This window comes from Vidua macroura, chromosome 11, assembly GCF_024509145.1.
Source record: "Vidua macroura isolate BioBank_ID:100142 chromosome 11, ASM2450914v1, whole genome shotgun sequence".
Lineage (NCBI taxonomy): Eukaryota > Metazoa > Chordata > Aves > Passeriformes > Viduidae > Vidua > Vidua macroura.
The window spans coordinates 17502993-17523377 of record NC_071581.1 but is presented as its reverse complement, the minus strand read 5'-3'; the positions used below and the strand labels follow the sequence as shown (position 1 = coordinate 17523377).

The 20385-nt window shown below is 43.9% G+C and overlaps 1 protein-coding gene across 4 annotated transcripts in view; it reads left to right on the top strand.

Annotated features, from left to right (window-relative positions):
* Nucleotides 1-17216: 17216 nt before the first annotated feature.
* Nucleotides 17217-20385, top strand: part of MAF (MAF bZIP transcription factor) — a 185197-nt gene continuing 182028 nt past the window's right edge. For all 4 annotated transcript variants that reach the window (XM_053986996.1, XM_053986995.1, XM_053986994.1 and 1 more), the window contains exon 1: nt 17217-18835. In XM_053986996.1, coding sequence (XP_053842971.1) covers nt 17751-18835 — 1085 coding nt within the window. In that variant the 5' untranslated portion in view covers nt 17217-17750. The remainder of the gene's footprint in view (nt 18836-20385) is intronic.

Sequence of the window (20385 nt, the reverse complement as noted above, 5' to 3'; positions counted from 1 at the left end):
ATCTGGCCTCTATATGATACATTCCAGATGTCTGGGCTAAAAAAATACAACTCAACACTGCAGAGCTGCACTCCTGAAATGGTGGGGTGTCCTTTCCAAGAGCGTGCAGGAAACAGGGCTATGGGAAGCCTCCCTGTTCACAGCACTGGACAGAGCTCAGCGCAGCTGGGAGAGGAGGCAGCACGTGGGAAGGGAAGGTGCAGGGCTGGATATTTCATGAAACGTGGCTGGGGTGAGGAAAGACAAACACTTGCAGAGACTGGTGGAGCTGTGCACCCCTGAGGGCTTTGGCCAGTTGCTCAAACATAAATGAACCTTTCAATCTGCCTCTAGTGGTCTCAAATGGTGAAATGAGTGGGTACCACCACGCGCCAGGAGCACTGTCTGTGCACTGATGTGGTGTGTATGGTGCCTTGGTTCCAGGAGGAGACTCCTGCCTGGTGTTGCTGGCTGCTGGTCTGATCTGCCCACAGGCTGTGCAGACCCTCCAGGAGAATGCTGCACCCTCCACTGACCAGGAAAAGGCAGGAAGGAAGCCTCTCAAGGACAGTACTGGATTGTTCAACAAGAGATTGTTCATCTCTCCTCTTCTTTAACACTGTGCCACTTTCCAGTCACCTGCTCTTACTACGGTGAGACTTCCTGTTATAGGTCAGGTATTTAAACAGGTATTTAAATATTCCCAAATGCTTGAAAATAACCCAACTACCTGGTTGCTTCCTCTTGAATTCTGCACATGCTTCTTCAAAGGCTCCTGGGATGAGCGTGCCTTTGTCCATCAGTGTTGTACAGCCACAGCCACCGTGTCATTTCTGCTCCTCTTCTCACACCACCCTGTCTCTGCAAACTTACACTGACACTCTTTTGCCTTTCAGAAAATGTTGACATCTTGATGTCTTCTCCATAGACTCACACTGACACAGTGTTAGGGACTATGTGATGACACCACAGCCCACGTTAGTGAATGGTGAAATAGCCCTGTCACAAACTATATCATGAAGTATCAAAACTGTTTAAAAATGTAGTTTCCTAGGAAAAAAAAAAAAAGGAAATAAATCCCAAGGGCCTTAAGCTTACCTTGAGGACTGCTATGCTCAGTTAGATACAAATATTGATGCTTAAGTAAAGCATTTTAACCTATGACAAATATAAATGATATATAATGTATATGTATTTATATAATGGCTACACATTATCAAAATTCACAGTACCTAGGAATGATGCTCATGACCTGTGGGCACACCTCATGATATTTTTCCAATACAGGTGCTTTGAAACTCTGGCTGGACTGATACTTGATGATAAATGTTTTGCTTGTTTCTTTATATGAAGCACAATGACCAAATTTGAACTGCCACAATCTGGGATTTAATTTTCAGGTATGAATACTCTTTATTACAAATGCAGAATCAACTATTATTCCTTTTGGAAATGGTGGCATAAATTACTCCAGTGCGCTTACTCAATTTCTTCTGAAATTGACTCTAATACAGAGTATTGATTTCTGCTGAAAATTACTTTGAAACTTGACAGGGCTCTGTCAGAGTTTAGCAGTGAAGGCCTCACTATGTGTGGCAAAAGTTGGTTTCTCTGTTTCTTTTGACAGTTATGAGAATCTGAAATAGGTCAGGTGAAGATGAGAGAGATTGCCCAGGTTTTACTCCTTTGCTACTCTTTTTAAGCATTGAAGAATGCAACCAGTACAGCACAAGACTGAAGAAAATAGCAGCTTTAAAATAGGTGCAGCTGTTACAAAGAATTTTTCCTGTTAATATTTGGGATAGTCATTATATCTGGGATGAGATAACTTGGACAAATCAACAAGTTAAGATAAATAGTTTTGATTTCTTTGTTTGTTTATGGAAAAAACACACATTTGCTTAAGAATGTTGGAGAGGTGATTTTGTCTCTTGATCCAAAATGTGATTAATAGTAGGGCAGGCAGACATACAGTTGGAATTTGACCACACAGGACAGAGTTCATGAGACAAATTCAACCCCGCTTTAAATATTACATGGTCTAATGAGCTTCAGTATTTAGTTATTTTCTTAAATGTCTGCCTTGCAGACACCTCAGATCTGGAGTCGGAACATCCAGCTGTGCTCTTGCTGCTTCTCACAACACACTGTAATTAGAACGTGCTGATAACTCGGTTGATGCATGAGAGATAAAAATCCATTCTACCTCATGCTGGTGGTAAAAATGTGGTTTCATCAGGAAAGAGAGCGAATATGAATTAAAAACACACTGAAGACAACAGTATCATTTTCACCAACACACTCCTCTGACATCACCGACAGCAGCGTGCGTTGAACTCTGCTGCTTTATCCCTGGCATGGCATTGATCTCAGCCATGAGTCAGGATTCAGTGGTACCAGACACTGCAGAGAATAAAAAAATAAAATATTCACAGCCCTGGAAAGAAACCCTCGTGTCGAGAAACCATCTACCCAGTGGCTCCTGCAGCAGAGCAATTCGTGAAGAGCTCCTGCTGCTCCAGAGTCAAGCCTCTAATGGAGCTAATTTTTCTCCTGCATCCTGGGATAAACTTGTCACACAGCTTTGTTTTTATGAGTAGGGGACATGACATCTAGTCAGGTTTTCCATGCTAAGAACTTCATGTTACATATTGTTAAAGATGACTGAAATAGGTTATGTACACATCAAAATGAGTGAACTTTTACCTTTCCTATTGCAAGTTATCCGTGACATCCTTGGAAATCATTGACTTCTCAGCTATTGACAGTGTTGGGGGAAGGGGAAAAAGGTTCATCTTGCAAGAAATGCTGACTCAGAGATTTCTCAAGAAAATCTACTTTCTTAGCGGAAGAAGGAAGATTCATTCCTTGCTCATCTTGGTGAAATCTAATTGTGATATTTATATTCTGTATTAATTTGATTCAGTAAAGATTTTCAACATAGGCAAAGAAGCCAATCATAATAATTTGTTCTGAAGCTTTTATTACTATTGTGTTTTGAATGCAGGTATTAAAACAGCAGTGGAGCAGCAGATGCTATCCCTTGCATATTGTTAAAGATGCTACCTATGCAATTCCTAAAAGCATGATCCCTTCTAATGGGAGGAAGAAGCAAAACACCCATTGACTTCAGCTGGTTATAGATTTCATCAAGCAAATATGGGGCAGTGCTTCTTGCTGGGGAACAAAGTCATTTGCAAGGAATAGTTTACAGTTGCTTTTGCTTCTCCTTTGTACTTTTAACTTTACAAAATGGAGTTGAATTCCATATATAAAAGTGACTGCTTTGCATTAAAAATAAGTTTTCCTTTCAAGTTGAACAAGCCTGCTTAAAAAAGAAGAAACATTTGGTACCAGTAGCTGTGATTTAGTGAATATTTTTTCTACTTTTTCAAGTACTCATTACAATTCCTACTTATTTTATAGCAATATCACACAATAAACATTTCTTTTCTGATTAAGGGATTGAAGGAGAACTGAATTATAAACAGTATTAATATAAGAGGGAATTTCTATCCTGTGCTCTGTGGGCCTGAGTTTATATGACCTTAAACAATCAGTCTGAAGAAGTGACATCAGCTGCTGTACACATTCCACATTACTGAGGAATTAAATTAAGCAGCTTTAATATCTGTGAAATGGCACAGGCCTGAAAGAGAATCGTTCCAATTTATGGACTTTGTATCTGATTTACTAGTGCATGTCTAGCAATTTCAGAGCCACCAATTGCTTTAAGACCACCTCCAAAGTGTTTTTATCACTTACAGTAAATGTGCTAACATAATGTTTTAATTAAACATTTAAAGTGCATCAAACAAATTTATTGATGCTGCCAGAAAAAAAAAAAAAGTAAAGAAGAAGAAAAAATTCTGCTATTTGCAAAATAAACCAATCTCCACACCATTTTGTGACCCTGGAAAGATTGGTCTTAAACATTTCAGCTAGCATCTATAAATTAACAAAAAGATTCCCCTCCAGTTCCCTCATTTTCCATCCCCAACCTCCAAATCATACTTTGTGCATAAAAACATGGTAAGAGCTTTTTGAAAGCTATTCAGCTATAATGTCAAATGGTTGTGAACACTGCATTTATTTTTTCTCCTTGAACATAGGCCTGATATTGAAAAGATATAAAAGTCCCAGCAGCACTTTATATTGATGTTGGCATTAAAAATGCTTTTTCTGTTAGTGAGAGAGGAGTTCCCCCTTAAAAAAATAAAAGCCAATACCAGGCCTATCAAAACTTTATCATCCTGTTACCACTTTGGCACCGTATTAAAATATTCACAACCGAAGCTTGTTTTCATTAAAAATCCTTTTCCATCCTGCACAGGGGAACACAGTCCTGACACAGATCCAGAATTCCTATACCCATTTAAAAAGGAGAAAAGCAAGAATTGCATTGACATCACCTGAAAAAAACGCACATTCAGATTAGGTCCCAGTTTGCTCCCAGTCGGGCACTTGCAGAGATGATGAGTGGTGGCAGGGGCAGCCGTGGCTTCTCCTCGCCACCTCCTGCAGCTCTGCCCATCTCCTCCCAGGAAGGTGCACCTCGGGCACCGTGGCACAGCAGCTCAGGGCAGAGAGGCTTTTTGCAGAGGGCTAAATTGTGATTTATGCTTTATGGCACCAAAACTACAGGCATGTTATTTGTGTTACATAACATAGCTTAGGTTTTCTTAGCAAGGGGAAGAGTGTTTTGTCTTTTCGAGTAAGCATTCATTTTGGAGACAGATAATCATGGCAGGTTTGCTTTCCTACATGTCTTTTCTTACATACATCTGCCATTGTGTGTGAGAGAGCAGCTAAATACAGTGGGTCATAATATGAATGGAAAGCATCTTTCCATACCAAAGAGACACGAGGATTTTGGTGCCTGGAGATGGGATTCTAAGAAATTCTTGTTAAGGTCAGTACTGCTGCTAACAAGATGATATACAAATGTAGAGTACATTTCATGTATATTATTATATTATATTATATTATATTATATTATATTATATTATATTATATATGTAATGTATATTATGTATGTATATTATGATATGTATTACATATCATCTGCTATTCAATTTGTTCTATTTGTTCAAACATGGTAGCTATAAACATCATGTGGTTGGAAAGGAAATGAGCAAGATTCCCCATAATCATTAGAGCTGCCAGGAAACAAAAGTCAAGGCAAAACGCAGAGCTCAGAACTGGCTGTTCCTGGGAGACTAATCCTACCTCTGTTAAGAAAAAAAAAAAAAAAAAAAAAAAAAGAAAAAAAGACAAGTGAGTTCATCATGTGGGATCAGAACCCTCATTTTTGGGCATCATTCAGTCATGGGTTGCATGAAAGCTGTCGTGTCATCTATCATGATGCAGGATAATCCTTTCAGTGTGGATATTCAGTGATGCGAGAACCACCGCTAACCCTTCGTCCTTTGTGCTCTTTTGTCACGTCCTGAGTCACCCCAGCTTTGCTTCACTGCACCTCAGAAGACAAATCTACTGCAGGCTCATGGTAGCTGTGGCTCATGGTTACCTTGTGGTCCACATCTATTTTTGTATCTGTTGTCTCCTGCTTTATATTTAGCTCTTTGGGCATTCTAGAATTTAGCATAATGGAGCCCAATCAATGATGTGAGCCACTGAGCAGCGACACAGTGTGACTATGAAGAAATAATAATTGTGGCTTTCAGCATCAAGGTGGAGACATTTTTCTAGAGAAAAGAAATAAAGACCTCAGAAGAAGGGTGCAGCATTTCTCTTCATATCACTTCATCGTGCATGATTTACCATTGTGTTCTAGGGGACTGATTTTCAAAAAGAATGAATTTTGCATTAAATTCTGAGTATGGTTGCTGCAGAAGATATGATATTTGCCTATTCAGATGATGAGCTGGATGCATAAGTGATCACATCAATGGGTAATATGCACATTCAGCCATGAGAAAAAATTTGCATGCCCTTTAAAGACCTAAAAGTTGAACATCTGGCCTTTTCTGTGGCACCTCAATTTTTTTATCAATGTCTTCCCTTCTTTGAAAGGTTTATTCCTAAAACAGTCAGATCCTCATAGGCTTGATACAACATCCACTGCACCCTGTTCACAAATGAGCCAGTCTCAGCTGTGGTGAGAATGACTTTAATTTTTCTGCATTACAGAGGTGGTGTTTACCACAAAGTCCTTGAATTGCACATGACTGGACACTCGTGAGTGCTGCACCTGGGGCAGTCTGTGTTCTGTCCAAATGAAAAGTTTCATCAAACCTCTGTAGCACATGCTTTAGGTAGAATTGACAGCCAAAGGGAATCAGATGGCAATTTTTTCCTCCTCACCAGCTCTTGTGTTTTCCAGAAATAAATAGTTAATTGTCAGTATGAATTATGAGGAGAGAACACCTGAAACGAGATAAAACTAAGTACCAGGTACTGCTCATTTCCTCACAGATTTTTTTCTGCTCTCATAACTGATATCCCATCCCTGGGCTTTCTGCTGGGTTTTCTGGTGAGACCAATACCTTCAACTTTCCAGAATACTGTATATTTTTTTCATATCTTACTAATTTGGACACATGGTGATGAAAATTGCTTCTAACGAGAAAGTCTGATGTACTGAGCACTTTTCTTGTGTCTGTTTACTACTACCTGGCTGGTGATGCTGAAGAGCATTGATATGCTATGGGTGTTCCCTCCTCAGAGCAAGCCTCACATATCTCATCTTCATTTCTGTAATTTTGCCCTTGCCCCAGCCACTCCAAGCCTCTAAAGAAGTTTGGATCTGGGCTGTGAAGCTATGAGTCATAGTAATATTTTCACACATCCCAGTATATTAGTTAGGGGACTTGTGAAACAGAGGAAGGACAGAGTGTTATTAGTTGAAATTCCCAAATGAAGGGCCAAACGTTGAAAAACTTCCTCTGTTTTTATCAAGCCTCAGATGAGGAAAAAAGTCTTATGTAGCATCAATAAAGAGTTACCTGCTAAGTAATGAAAGAGGGTTTTCTACTATATTCCATTAATCAGACTGAATTTCAGTCTGGGTAGCAATGTTGGGGTTCATGGATTTCAGGTGCCCTGCCTGGGGGTTTGCAGGACTAATACCCAGAAGATTGAACCCCATTTTTATGCTTCAAATTGTGAGGACAAGGAAGCCCAGCTTCTACCCCTGGCAGCTGCCATCCCAGTCCAAAATAAAGGAGGATGGCCCTCTCCAAACCTGGGTATTGTTGAAGCAGGTGATAGGGAAGATAACGAGGGGGTTTATGCGTTTAATTCTCGCTTAGGCAGACTGCATGCTTGTACTTCTGACCCCAAGATCAAGTTCCAGATAGTGATGTATGCAAAGTTTAGTTATCTTTCAGAGAAGCCACCAGAAGCCTAAAACTGAACTTTTTTTTTTTTTTTTCCATGAGGAAATCCCATAGCAGCCCTCCTCTGCTCAGATAACTGCAGCTTTGCAGCACCTTTGCTGTGAACAGGCATCAGAGGAATTCTTGCTGGTGTCTGGCCAGCAGGCAGCATGAAACTTCTATGCAAACAGAAAAATCAAAAAGAGGGGTCTGGGAAGGGAAGGACAGACACTCGGGAACAGTCCCCTCCACTGAGCTGACAACAGTTTGCCCAGCTGAGGCTTGGCGTGAAGTGTTTACTCATCTGCCTTAGCCCTGGAAAATGAAAAGGAGGTTAAAAATTAATCAGTGCAACTGCTGGAGTGGGTTGACATGGTGGTGCAAATTTTTTCTAATACCAGGAACGCTGTGTAGCAGCAGAGTGACCAGGCATCAGGGTTCACATGTGGTAGCTTGACCCGTGCAATACAAGGCACTACATGACCTTTATGGAGTGAAATGCCCTTTTTTGTACTGACCTGTTTAATTTTGGTGACACAAAGGTGTGGGTATCCCGATTCTTCTGAGATGGTGCCCACCCAGCTACAGCTGGCTTTTCATTCTCAGCAGTACTTACAGAATAATTTGGCACAATGGATATCTTTCCTTTAAATTTGAAAGGCTAGATTTACTAATGGCAGGCTCTTTAAGTCATCTGGAAAACTACAGAAACCTTATGGTGTATCATCTGTTTATTAGTGGCTCCTAGAGCTTGATTTTGGTTCATATCTCAAAAAAGGACTTTGCCAGGTGCTGCTGGAATCATCTTTAGTCTGAACCTTGAATTTCAGGCAGATAAAAGAATGAATCCCTGTTAGAAGAGACTGCAGGGGATGGAATCTAAACCTGCTGGGGCTAAACTAACACCAGAAAGTGCTAGCCTGCCACTGCAAGAGGGCCAGTCTCTAAGTAGTTTGGTAGTTACCTTAACAGCTATAAAAGGTGTAAATCTGTAGAGAGGACAGAAAGAATAAAGAGAGAAACTGCCCTACCTGTCTCCTGCTCCACAGGGAATAACACAAGCTTCATTCACAGTAACTGATCCTAGTAACTGCTCTAAATGGAGAGGAAAAAGCTGTGGCTGAAATGTCTGTACAAATTACAGGGAGACAAGCCTGTATCTCCAACTCTCTCTCTAATTCTTGCGCTGCACCACTGCTAAAGAACGTTAAGCCCCTTTGTATGACACAGTAATTATGCAACTAAACAACTTCAGGCATAGGAAGACCTCTTCAGCAGCACCACGAGGTTATTGCTGTCTCCCAGAAGAACACGTGCAGTGTTGTGTGATAGGTGTGTATTGCCTTAAAAAAAACATATCAGACTTTACATTTAGAAGAGGCAAGAGACCACCTTCTTTGTGTTATGAATACAGGTAGTTGTAGAAATGTGCTCACACCATGAGCAGATGGTTCCTGGGGCACAGGGAATAGTTTTTTTGCTTTTCACAAGCCAAGCTGGTTTCGCAGCAGAGGAGAATAAAGCTGAAACATTTCAGATATTCGGAGCATATCACGTGTGGCCATTAGGGCAGGATTAAACAAACATAATTAGAGAAAGTCCTTCTGAAAGATGGTTCTGCTAAAGGATTCAAGTGCACACCTATTCTGTGCCCTGCTTGAAGTCCTAATGCTGCTCCACTGCTAGAAGCAAATGCCTTTTGAAGGCAGCTCAGAGCCACCGAGCAGTCGCTTAGCTTTATAGTTTGCTAGCTGCATGTCATCTTTGAAGGCTGGGAAATTGCAGAGGCAGTACCGTGATTCCCAGCCGAGTGAAGCAGACACTTGACACATTTCATCCCTTGCAATTAAGGGAGAAAAGCAGAATCAGGGGAAAATTGAAGCAGCATTTTAGCAATAGACCACTCCCTTATCAAGATGAAGTACAAGCATAGATATATGCAGGATGGATGCTAAGCACAGACAGTAATAAATGCATGTGAGTTTTGCATTAGAAACCTCACACTTAGAAGACTTCTTTTATTGCTCTTAGTCATTTACACACATCCTTCTAAAGTGAGGAAGCTCAAGCATAATCAAACCCTGTGTGCAAATTACCAAGTCAAATGCTGTTGTTCTGTTCTGTTGTCTTTTAATAACAGAGCGCAAACTTCCCAGTGCAAAAATACAATCTTGTGATAAAATGACTAATACATGACTAAAGCCAGTTTCCATTGTGCAGGCATAGCTCTGGGGATCATTGTTTTTCATGGTAGATCCCTCAGACAGTGAATTCCTCTGGTGGTTGGGATTATATTAATGACCAAGACTGTTAGTCACCTCAAGGGAGCTGAAATAGGATGCCACTCTGGTTGCCATTATTAATTCCAACTGCAGGTGTGAAAATTAATTTCATGGGTATTTTTATCATTTCCTTTTAGTTAAGGATTAGAGTTTCCGAATGACCCAGACTCCGGATGGAGACGAATCTGAACCAAGTCTGCCCAGCACTCCCGTAACAGTGGACCAATTCTGATGGTGTAGGAGGGAAAAAAATGGGGTATAAGGCTTTCCATCCCTCGCTTGAAGGCAATTAATGGCACTGAAAGATATCAGATGTCATAATGACATACACTTCTTTGCACCAAGACTCTGTAAAGCAATCCAGTAAATTGCAGGTTGTTTTCATTTCTGTGAAAGAATAACACATTTGCCAATCGTGGGAGAAAAAAAAAAAAAAAAGAAGAAGTTAAATATATCAAACCAAATCAAATGTAGCTGATTAGAAAGCTACAGTTTCCATTTGCTGGCACGGCTACTGTTTTCACATAGATTTTCTGACAGATGCTGCTATATCTCCACAGTCGACAGCTCCAGCAGCCAAGCTCCTGCCTGGCGTCCTTAACCATAGGTGGAGTTGGGTTGTTGAATTTGGGGAATGGCTGGAGAGGGCAGGAGTTGGAGTCAGCTGGATCCGTTAAGGAGAGACAGACTGGGAAGGAGGAATCCCCCCACTTCTCCCCCTCCCCATGATTAAGCCTCGACTCCTGCCAGTTCAACTGGCAGAGGTGTCGGCTCCAAAGCTGTCCTGTATTCACCGACACCTCCTCCTGCCAGAGCCCCGTGGGTAACGCTCAGAAGATAAGCAGGTTAGGCCAGATTCTGTCAGATAATTAAGGCTTGGAGTTAATGTAAGATCCTTAGGTGCTCTTACATACATACTGCTCATCCGGGGTTTGGATTTATAACTCTCTGTGCTCATAACTACCTTCCATCCGACAGCTTTCCTCATGGGGCATCTTTGCCGTGCGGGCAAGCGCTGTGCCTGCCCCAGCGGTGGACAGACAGACAGACAGACAGACAAGCCGCGCCCGGGGGTGGAGGGCTCGGAGCTCCCTCCCCGTCTGTATCGCAGCCATCAGCCCTCCACCTCTCTCGAAGTGTCTCTCCTCTTATTGCTGCCATGCGAGGTTTTCCTGCCCGATCCCTGTCCCCGTGCCCCTCCCGGAGCCGTTTCCAGCCGCGCCATCCCAGCGCACAGCGGGGAGAAGCCGCCGCTTGGAATTGGCTTCGCTCTCCCCCTCCCTCCCTGTGCCGGGTGACCCTCCTCGCCCGGAGCTGCCAGAGCCGCGGGGCTCGACGCCAGCCCTCCTCTGTTATAATGAACCTTTTTAGGTCATGTAAGCCAAGAACCTCGTGTTGCTAAAGACCCCATCAGTTACTTTAAGCAGTTATCGTATTTTACTGTTTACAGGGAGTAAGTCCAGAGCATGGCGCTCAGCCCATCGCATGCAGCACAGTTTATCACCAAAAATTAATGAGTTTGTGCCATCCCGCATTTCAAGGCATTAAATCACGGATTTGTTTAAAATTTACTGAAGTTCACAACTTTTAATAAAGACCATCTCAACCTTCACAGTTACACGCCAAAACATCATGTCAGAATCATGCCCGCCTCACCATTTACTGACAGCTGACTCCGAGAAAGAGATAGCATATACAATTCACTTATTTTTTCATGCTGCCATTGCAACCATTCTTACTGTTGAAACAACTTGATGCAGAGCAGAAGGGGAAAAAAGCAGCAATTTTTCTGAGGTAAAATAGATACAAATGAAGTGTGCATATTGCAGGACATTAGCAGGATAGCTCAGACACATAACATTAATGTAATAATTTTATTCTCTCCCCTTAGCTTATGCTAGTTTTCTGTTTCTCTAGAGTTTTCAGTTTAATTTGTGCGAGAGTTTTTACCAGATTCTCCATTTACCCACTTTGGCTAATCTCAAGAAAACACCACACTGTATAGCTGAACATCATCACCCAGGTTATAAATGACAAATTCCACCATAAAGCTTTATAAAAACCTTTATTGCAACTTAAGTCTTTATTTCTTTTTATTTCTTTTTAATGAATAGATTTTTTTTTAGCATCAAAATGTCTTCATTGATTTTTACATTTAGGCGAAAGCTGTTCATGAAAATTACTAAAGTAGGACATGCATTATGGAACAAGCACAGAGCAAATCTGGTGATGCCAACCTTTAGCCACATCTCAGAATCACTTGCAGCTTCCCAGTTGCAACTCTGTGCTATCTTCCCTTCAGAGAGAGAAATTGCCTCTAGATCATACAACGTTATTTGCAATATTTCTAGCATTTTATGAACATTATAAATGAGAAATGAAAATACCCTGATTGCTAAAAAGTCATCACTTGATTTGGACTCTGAGTAGACAAAGCAAACTCACACACTCAGGTGTAGCACCGATGCTGCATTTTCCATATAGTGACTGTCAGGCACTACCAGGGGAATAAAATAGAAGCAGCTGCTAAACCTCACAATTCTTAGAGCTAAAACACAAGCCCTCTTGGATGTGACACAAAAGCAACCAAAATGTGTGTTTAAGCCTGCCTTTTCAAGCTACTTTTTTTCTAATTTAGCCACAGAAACTTTACAGACAACTGAATAGAGGTTGTGTATTCATGATCTGGGCAGAATGGCCAAATAGGAGACTGTATAGGGAAATAATTTTTTTTTTCTCACCTTCTGCAGCTTTGAAATGCAGCAAGTCTGGTGGATTCGGTAACACTAACACAAAACTGGAAAGTGAAGAGAGGAGAAGCAAGTTTCATTAAGAGGAAGAATTCTACATAAAATATACTGGAGCTGATGGAGGAAAGGAAGAGACAGCCAAGATGTTCAGCTGCAAGTGGAGTCCAATTTGATGCTCAGCATGAGTTTAAAGGGAAGATTTTCTCAGCCTTAAAATAAAAGAGCAGTATTGGATGCGTACGGGGCAGAAAACTGTCGTCACAGAAATGGATTGTGCTGGGCTTGGGAAAAGCGAGAGTGGCAAAAGTAGCTCATTTTGCTGTGCTACATTTATAGATGTGCTCATTTGAATGCTCCCAGGAGGACCAGCTTTCTGCGTCCAGACAAAATTATACAGGCATCCCACCACGCCGCATCCCGGTGCTACAACCTCAGCATAAAGGAGATCCACCACAGCTTAGATGGGAATTCTGCCTTTGGATTTTGGGGAGCAGACCCGATTTCCTGCCAGCAGATCTGCTGCTGTCTTTCATTTCTTGTAGGATCAGCCCTCTGACATAAACAAATTGCTAACATCAAGGACCTGATCCTGCTTCCACTGAAATCAATACAAGTTTTGTCATTGGTTTCAATGGGATCAAGGATTCAATCCCACCGTTTTTGAAGTCAATAGGCATGGGGTTTTCTCTGAATAAGCAAGGTTGTGTTGATACTGCAGAATGGGCCTAAATTATATTGATTATTTGGACGTAAACCCAAGTATAAAAACAGGATTAGGGGAAAAAAGGGAAATGTATGAGAAAGTGAGTGTAGAGCAGCATCCATTCCTGGCGTGCAGCGGGTCAGCAGGAGCTCAGCCAGAGCAAAGGCTGCAGCAGCACAGCACCAGGTAGCCAAGTCCACCGGAAAATTTTGGGGGGAAGAGAGAGAAGAAATTCATCCAGGAGATAATTTTTCATCTGCTCCTTCTAAAGCAAACCTTTGAGTCACTCATCCTTTATTAAAAACAAACAAAACATTGACAGAAGAAATTATTGTCACATAGACACACACAGTAATTGGTTCTGCTTCTTCGCTGCTCCTTCTTTTCCCTCTTCTCTGATACAGGGTTGTTCTGTGTTTCTGTAACAACTACTGGCAAATCAGAATTTATTGTACATATGCTTGTGCTCCACTTAATAAAAAATATACTTATATTTTCAGATAAACTTTGTTAGTAATTCATGAGGTAAGTGACTATTTATGCTAATAAGGGAGAAATATATTCTCAAGCATAATGCATTACATAAATTTGAATGCAAAATGTTCAATTATGAAGTAAATACAGGTAATGCAAACAGTAAATTACATCCAATAAAAATATATAAAGAATGTGTCTTCAAAGAGCGAGAGGCTTTTATTTGCATCTGTGAGTTGTTTAAAGAGAAAAGAATTAATAAATACTGAATTACTCTTATGATGATTTAGCTCATAATTCAGCAATCCATAACGACTCCCAGTAATCAGACTGTTGTTTCATACCCTCCAATATAAGGCAGGACTGTTTCCTCAGCAATTTTATCCCTACCAGATTATCTCGTCTGATTCTATTAATTCTCTCCCATAAATCTGCTAACAGTGATATGTGATTTACTTACCCTGTTAACTGATCTGAAGACTGTTAAAAGGATTTATCTAGCACTGCACCTAGGAGTAGTTTATGCCTTATCACTCTGTTACCCTGCAGAAGTCTTTCTGAAATCAGTTTGGCTGGTCTGATAGTTAAATTCAGCGGACACTGTTTAGTTCCACACCATAAAATAAGACACTAGATAAACAAAAGGAGCAGTAACTGTACTTAACGTGTTGGTCTTGATACGTGTTTAAGTTATAACAAATTACTCTGTGAGTCCATATAACACAAAAGCTGCACGTTTGCTCCTGCTGGATGTGGTGTGTGGGACAGGCACACGCGCTCCAGCGGTGCAAGCTCTGCCTCTGCTGCTGGCGTGCTCCACACAGGCCAACCCCAGAGGCTCTGGAGTTAATGTTTCACATCCCCCTGCACGGCCTGTCAGAAAACTCTCCCACAACAAATATACATTAGTTTGGAGGCTCACGAACGAGGTCAGCAGCACACTGGGAGCGAGCAGGGCACCACGGGTACGTCGTCGAACCGAGATGCTTGAAAACAAACCGGAGCAAGAAGCTGTGAGAGGGACAGAGGAGTTTTCCTTCTGCCTGGCTCGGGGCAGGATTGTTACAAACAGTGCTGGGAAAAGGGAGAAGTCTCAGGGAATTGGCCTGCGATAATTGTGGAAAAACTGGAGACTGAATAGCTCTAATTGAAATGAAAGTGTGTGATTGTTATGGAAGAAACACTGTTAATAGAGGACTGTAAATGTTTAGACACCCATTGTGAATAGCCAAATAATAAAGAAAAATACTACTAAATCGAGAATTATATACTGTAGGGAGGAGAATGTTGCTTCTGAAGGTTATCCAAAAATTGCTAATAATCTTTTTTCTCTGCTGCACTGAACAGTAGAGACATTTTGGTGCAGCAGTTCTGTGTAACAATCACACAAGAACAATACTGTACAACTAATAATTTTACTCGCTGCTCTGGTAGGTCAGAGCTTCAATTAATTTGCAGTACTTGCTTACATTGGTACCAATTAAGAGACGGTCCCCATTAGCTCACACACACAATTTTATATTCTTTGTCTAGAGTTCAGAGTTTACTCAGGAAATTTACTAGTTTGCAAATGTAGCATTTTGAATCTTCAAATCCAAACAATTTTATGGGGCTGAAGCCACATTTCTATAGCCATCTACCACACGGCCTAAGGAAATATTACAATATGTACGTTCTAAAATGCAACCACCTTTTCATTTAAAAATATTAACACACACTTTGTGTCTCTCACAGGTAAGCATTTTAAGGGGTATATAGTGCTACATTCATCTTGCTCAGAAGAAAAAAAAAAGATACAGAGAATTGGCCTATCCTGGGGGGATTTATGCTGTGAGCCTGAAGTTTTGTAGATTCCAACCAAGTGAAGAAATAGGAAAGTCAGCCCGAGCAGTTAACTTGCATTAACTTTGTCATGGATTGCCATCTCTAAGATCAAGCTTCTCTGTGTGTGCGAGTGTGTTGCAGGACGGTGCACAGCTGTATTTTAATTTTGTTAGAAATGTTGATAGCATATTGTATCTTTACAGAATTGCCACTATGATAATTTCTAGATCTAGTTATCTTCCTAAATTCGCAGTATGCCCTACCCCTTTCAGCTGCCAGGAACAGTACATGCTGTATGACTTTCAGATGTTAGTACTGGCACTCACACTGATAATGGCAGAGTCAGAAGATGTTATCCATTCGAAAATCCACTCGCCAAGTGCTATTTCCTAAGCAGAGATTCTTTGGCTATTGCAAATGATGAGTTTCACAGTCGGTGAAAAATCACCCAGAGCCTTGCCCGCACCTACAGAGTGATACCCTGAGTGGGGTTATAAATAGCAAACTCTGGGGAGGAAGGGACTGGGCTAGGGGAGAAGGGAGGATTTGAAGTACAATGTTCAAGAAGCAGGTTTAATATATGACCAAGTGTCAGAAGTCAGGTTTCTGAGAATTACTTTTCAGATAAACAACTTTATAGCACCGCACTTAATCTTACTTACTAGAGACATCTCATTTATCACGGAATTACAAGTAACTTTAATTCTATCGATATTCCCATAAAGCCCGGTCGGAAAATCGAGCCTGGCAGCCCGCAGGCTGCGGATCTCCCTGCTCCGCGATGGGACACGGCGGCTACAGCCGGGGCCGGGCGGGACCGCGGCGGCTGCGGGGGCGGGCGGGACACGACGCGGGGGCCCGTCCTGTCCCGTCCCGTCCCGTCCCGGCGCTCGGCACTGACCTGCGGACGAGAGATGGCGCTGTCGAGGTTCGAACCGAGCCGCTCCGCCGCTCCGCTCCAGCCGCCGCCGCTCCTCGGCCCCCGGGCCGGCCCCAGCCCCCTCCCGAACGGGAAGGGGGGCTGGGGGGGAGGCGAAAGTAAATACAATTAGTTCTAAATGTATTAAATTAATTAGTCCTGGCCCGCACGCCGAGTGCGGCGGGAGGGGGTGCAGGGGGAGCGCGGGGTTTGCAAACTTGCGGGGCACTCGCACCTCCGGGCGGGCGTGGGGGATGGAGGGATCGATGCCCCGTCCCCGTAACAAAATAATCAATAAGTGACCGGGGCGCTGCGGGGGTGCGGAGCGATGACCCGCGGCCGGCACGGGGGAAGGGCCGCCCGCCCATCCGCAGGTACCGCGCCGGGCACGGCGCAGTCCCGCGCTGCCTCCGCGCTGCCCGCTCCCTCCCGGGCGCTGCCGGCTCGCCCGGAGTACCGCGTCCGGCGCTCCCCCTCCCTGGTCCCGGCCGCCCGGAGCTCCCCCGCGCCCTCGGGTGCCGGCCGGGCTGAGGGGCAGCCCCGGGCCCTCCGCCCCGGGGCAAGGCGCTCACCCGCGGGCGCGCACGGTGCGGCGCGGGCGGAGCGGGCCGGCCGTGGCCGAGCCGAGCCGAGCCGAGCCCGGGCGCGGTGCCGGCGGCCAGGAGGGGGTTAAGCGGGCGCTGACAGTCAGCTGAGCCCTGACTGACAGCCCGCAAAGTTTCCCTGTCGCTAGACTCTTATGCTAATGAGGCCGGGCGGCGCGCGCCCATTGGCCCGGCCCTGAGCCCGTGTCCCGCCTGACGTCACGGGCGCTATAAAACTCCGCAATGCTTTAAACTCTCCTGCCGGATCAAACCTTTAAATATTTTTCATCTTCTTGCTGTAGCTTTGAGGCCGAGTTGTTTTTTTTTCTCTCTCTCTCTCTCTCTCTTTTTTTTTTTTTAACTATTATTATTATTATTATTTTGGTCGCGATACAGACTTTGATTTTTTTTTTTTAATTTTTTTGCCTTCGCTCTCTTTCCCTCCTCCCTCCCCCGATGAACCTCTCTCCTCGCTCTGCACTTTGCAGGAGAGAGCCCAGAGGAAAAGCACCATGAAGTGTTAAAAATAACAAAACAAAACAACAACAACAACAAATTTACTCGCAACAACACCAGCTAACACTTCCAGCTGCGGCTCGCGAGCTGCGAAAGAGCGAGAGGAGAGAGAGAGAAGGGAGGGAGAGAGGAGGAAAAAAAAAAAACCTCTATGCAAAAGGCGAATAGCGAGAGCCCCGCGCTCTGATGCATCAGCGGAGCCTCTGCGAGGGATAACGCGGAGCGGGAGAGGAGCCGCCGGGGCGGACCGGATCGGAGGCAGAGCAGGAGAGCGGAGCGGAGCTCGCCAAAAATCAAGCTGGCTCACCCGGTGGCGACTCAGAGCAGCCCCCTCGCTCCCGGAGCGCACCCTTTCTGGAGGACTCTCGGCAGCAAAAGGATGGCATCAGAGCTGGCGATGAGCAGCTCCGACCTGCCCACCAGTCCCCTGGCCATGGAATATGTTAATGACTTCGATCTGATGAAGTTTGAAGTGAAAAAGGAGCCGGTGGAGACCGATCGCATTATCAGCCAGTGCGGCCGCCTGATCGCCGGGGGATCGCTCTCCTCCACCCCGATGAGCACGCCCTGCAGCTCCGTGCCCCCGTCCCCCAGCTTCTCGGCGCCCAGCCCCGGCTCCGGCTCCGACCAGAAGACCCACCTGGAAGACTACTACTGGATGACGGGGTACCCGCAGCAGCTCAACCCGGAGGCGCTGGGCTTCAGCCCCGAGGACGCGGTGGAGGCGCTGATCAACAGCAGCCACCACCCGCTGCCCGGCGCCTTCGATGGCTATGCTAGAGGGCAGCAGCTGGCCGCGGCCGCCGGCGGCTCCGTGCCGGCCGAGGAGATGGGCTCGGCGGCCGCCGTGGTGTCGGCGGTGATCGCCGCGGCGGCGGCGCAGGGCGGCGCGCCCCACTACCACCACCACCACCACCACCCGCACCACGGCGGCGGCGGCGGCGGCGGCGGCGGCGGCGGGCACCCCCACGCCGCGGCGCCGGGCAGCGCGCCGCCCTCCTCCGCCTCCTCGGCCGCCGGCTCCGGCTCCGGCGGCGGCGGCGGCGGCGGCGGCGCCGGGGGGCTGCACCATCCGCACCACGGCGGCGGCGGCGGCGGCGGCGGCGGCCTCCACTTCGACGACCGCTTCTCCGACGAGCAGCTGGTGACCATGTCGGTGCGGGAGCTGAACCGGCAGCTGCGGGGCGTCAGCAAGGAAGAGGTGATCCGGCTGAAGCAGAAGAGGAGGACCCTCAAAAACAGGGGCTATGCCCAGTCCTGCCGCTTCAAGAGGGTCCAGCAGCGGCACGTCCTGGAGTCGGAGAAGAACCAGCTGCTGCAGCAAGTGGAGCACCTAAAGCAGGAGATCTCCAGGCTGGTCCGGGAGAGGGACGCCTACAAGGAAAAGTACGAGAAGCTGGTCAGCAATGGCTTCAGAGAAAACGGATCCAGCAGCGACAACCCTTCCTCTCCAGAGTTTTTCATGTGAGTTCCCACAGCCTTGCCACCTTAACTAAAAGTTCTCCGTGTGAGTTGTTGTTGGGGGCTTTGCTAGAGCCACAATCCCGCTTGCCACCTTCTATTACCTTTTTTTTAAAAAAAAAAAAAAAACTCAAAACAATTTTAAAACAAAATTGTTTTTTGGGTTGGTTTTTGTTGTTTTTTTTTTTTTTTCTTTTTAAGGTGGGCTGGCTCCGTGTTGGCCAACCTAAAGTTCTACATGAGTTTCCTTTCTGTTTATTATTATTATTATTATTATTTTTATTTTTTTGTGGGGGCTTGCTGTTGTGTTTTTTTTTTTTTAATTTGAAAGATCCAACTCGCCACCAACTCAGTTCTTCATATGAAGCTTGCTCTTCTTTGAAACCTGCCATCCACATTATATATATATTTTTAAGTTCATGAGGTTTTTTTCTTTTGAGCTTGCTGTGTCCAAAAAGTCAGATCTTTTCTTTTTTGCCATCCTGAGTTCTTCATATGAGATTTGAGCTTTGCAAAAAGAAAAATAAAATATAAAAAAATTTAAAAACTAAACAAAACAAAAAAATAAAAAAAAAAAAGTGAAAATTTTAGACTCCAGCTTGCTGAGTTCCATCAGTTTTTAGCGTTGTTGTGCAAAACTAGAGATATGCCTAGATCAACCTGCCAAAATCAAGCCTGCATCAACCTTCGGTGTGTTCCTGTGAGTTTTGGCCTTAATCTGCCAAACGTGAGACTTTAGTCTGCCATTAGAATCCCATACTCATCTCATGCATTACGCTTGCTATTTTGTCTTAGCAACAATGAACTATAACTGTTTCAAAAGACTATGAAAAAGAGACATTATATTAATAAAAAACCCTGCATGCTGGTCATGTACGGTATAATTATTTTTTTTTTCTTTTGCTTGGAAATGGACTTTTGGAGACTATTATGGCATGGCATTCATCCTTTTGTTTTATTGCCTCATCACTTTTTTGGGTTGAAAGCAAAAAAGTGCAACCTTTGATCTTCCTCCTCCTCTTCCTCCCATTAAAGTTTGCATCTGCTCTAAAACTGCTTTGAGTTACTCAAAACTTCAGACTTCCTTTTAAATGCACTGAAGCATTCCCTCTCAAAAAACATGCCAGAATGGATTTTGGTAACCTAATGTGGCAAAAAAAAAAAATTAAAAAATCAAAAAAAACCAAAAACACAGAAAGAACTTCAGAAAGATGTTCAAAAACAAAATTCACATCCCACTTTGGGGGGACATTGAAACCATGCTGTTGCCTAAAAACAGTCTAAAATTAATTTTAAGTGATCTGCCCCATTTTTTCTTTTCCTTTTGCGTTTGGTCATTGTCAAATGTGGAATGCTCTGGGTTCCTAGTATATAATTTAATTCTAGTTTCTGTCATCTGTTAGCCCAGTTAAAATGTATGCTACAGATAAAGGAATGTTATAGATAAATTCGAAAGAGTTAGGTCTGTTTAGATGTAGATTTTTTTTTTTTTTTTAAAGATTGATGCACTAAATTGTTTACTGTCGTGATGTAAAGGGGGGTAGAATTTGCAA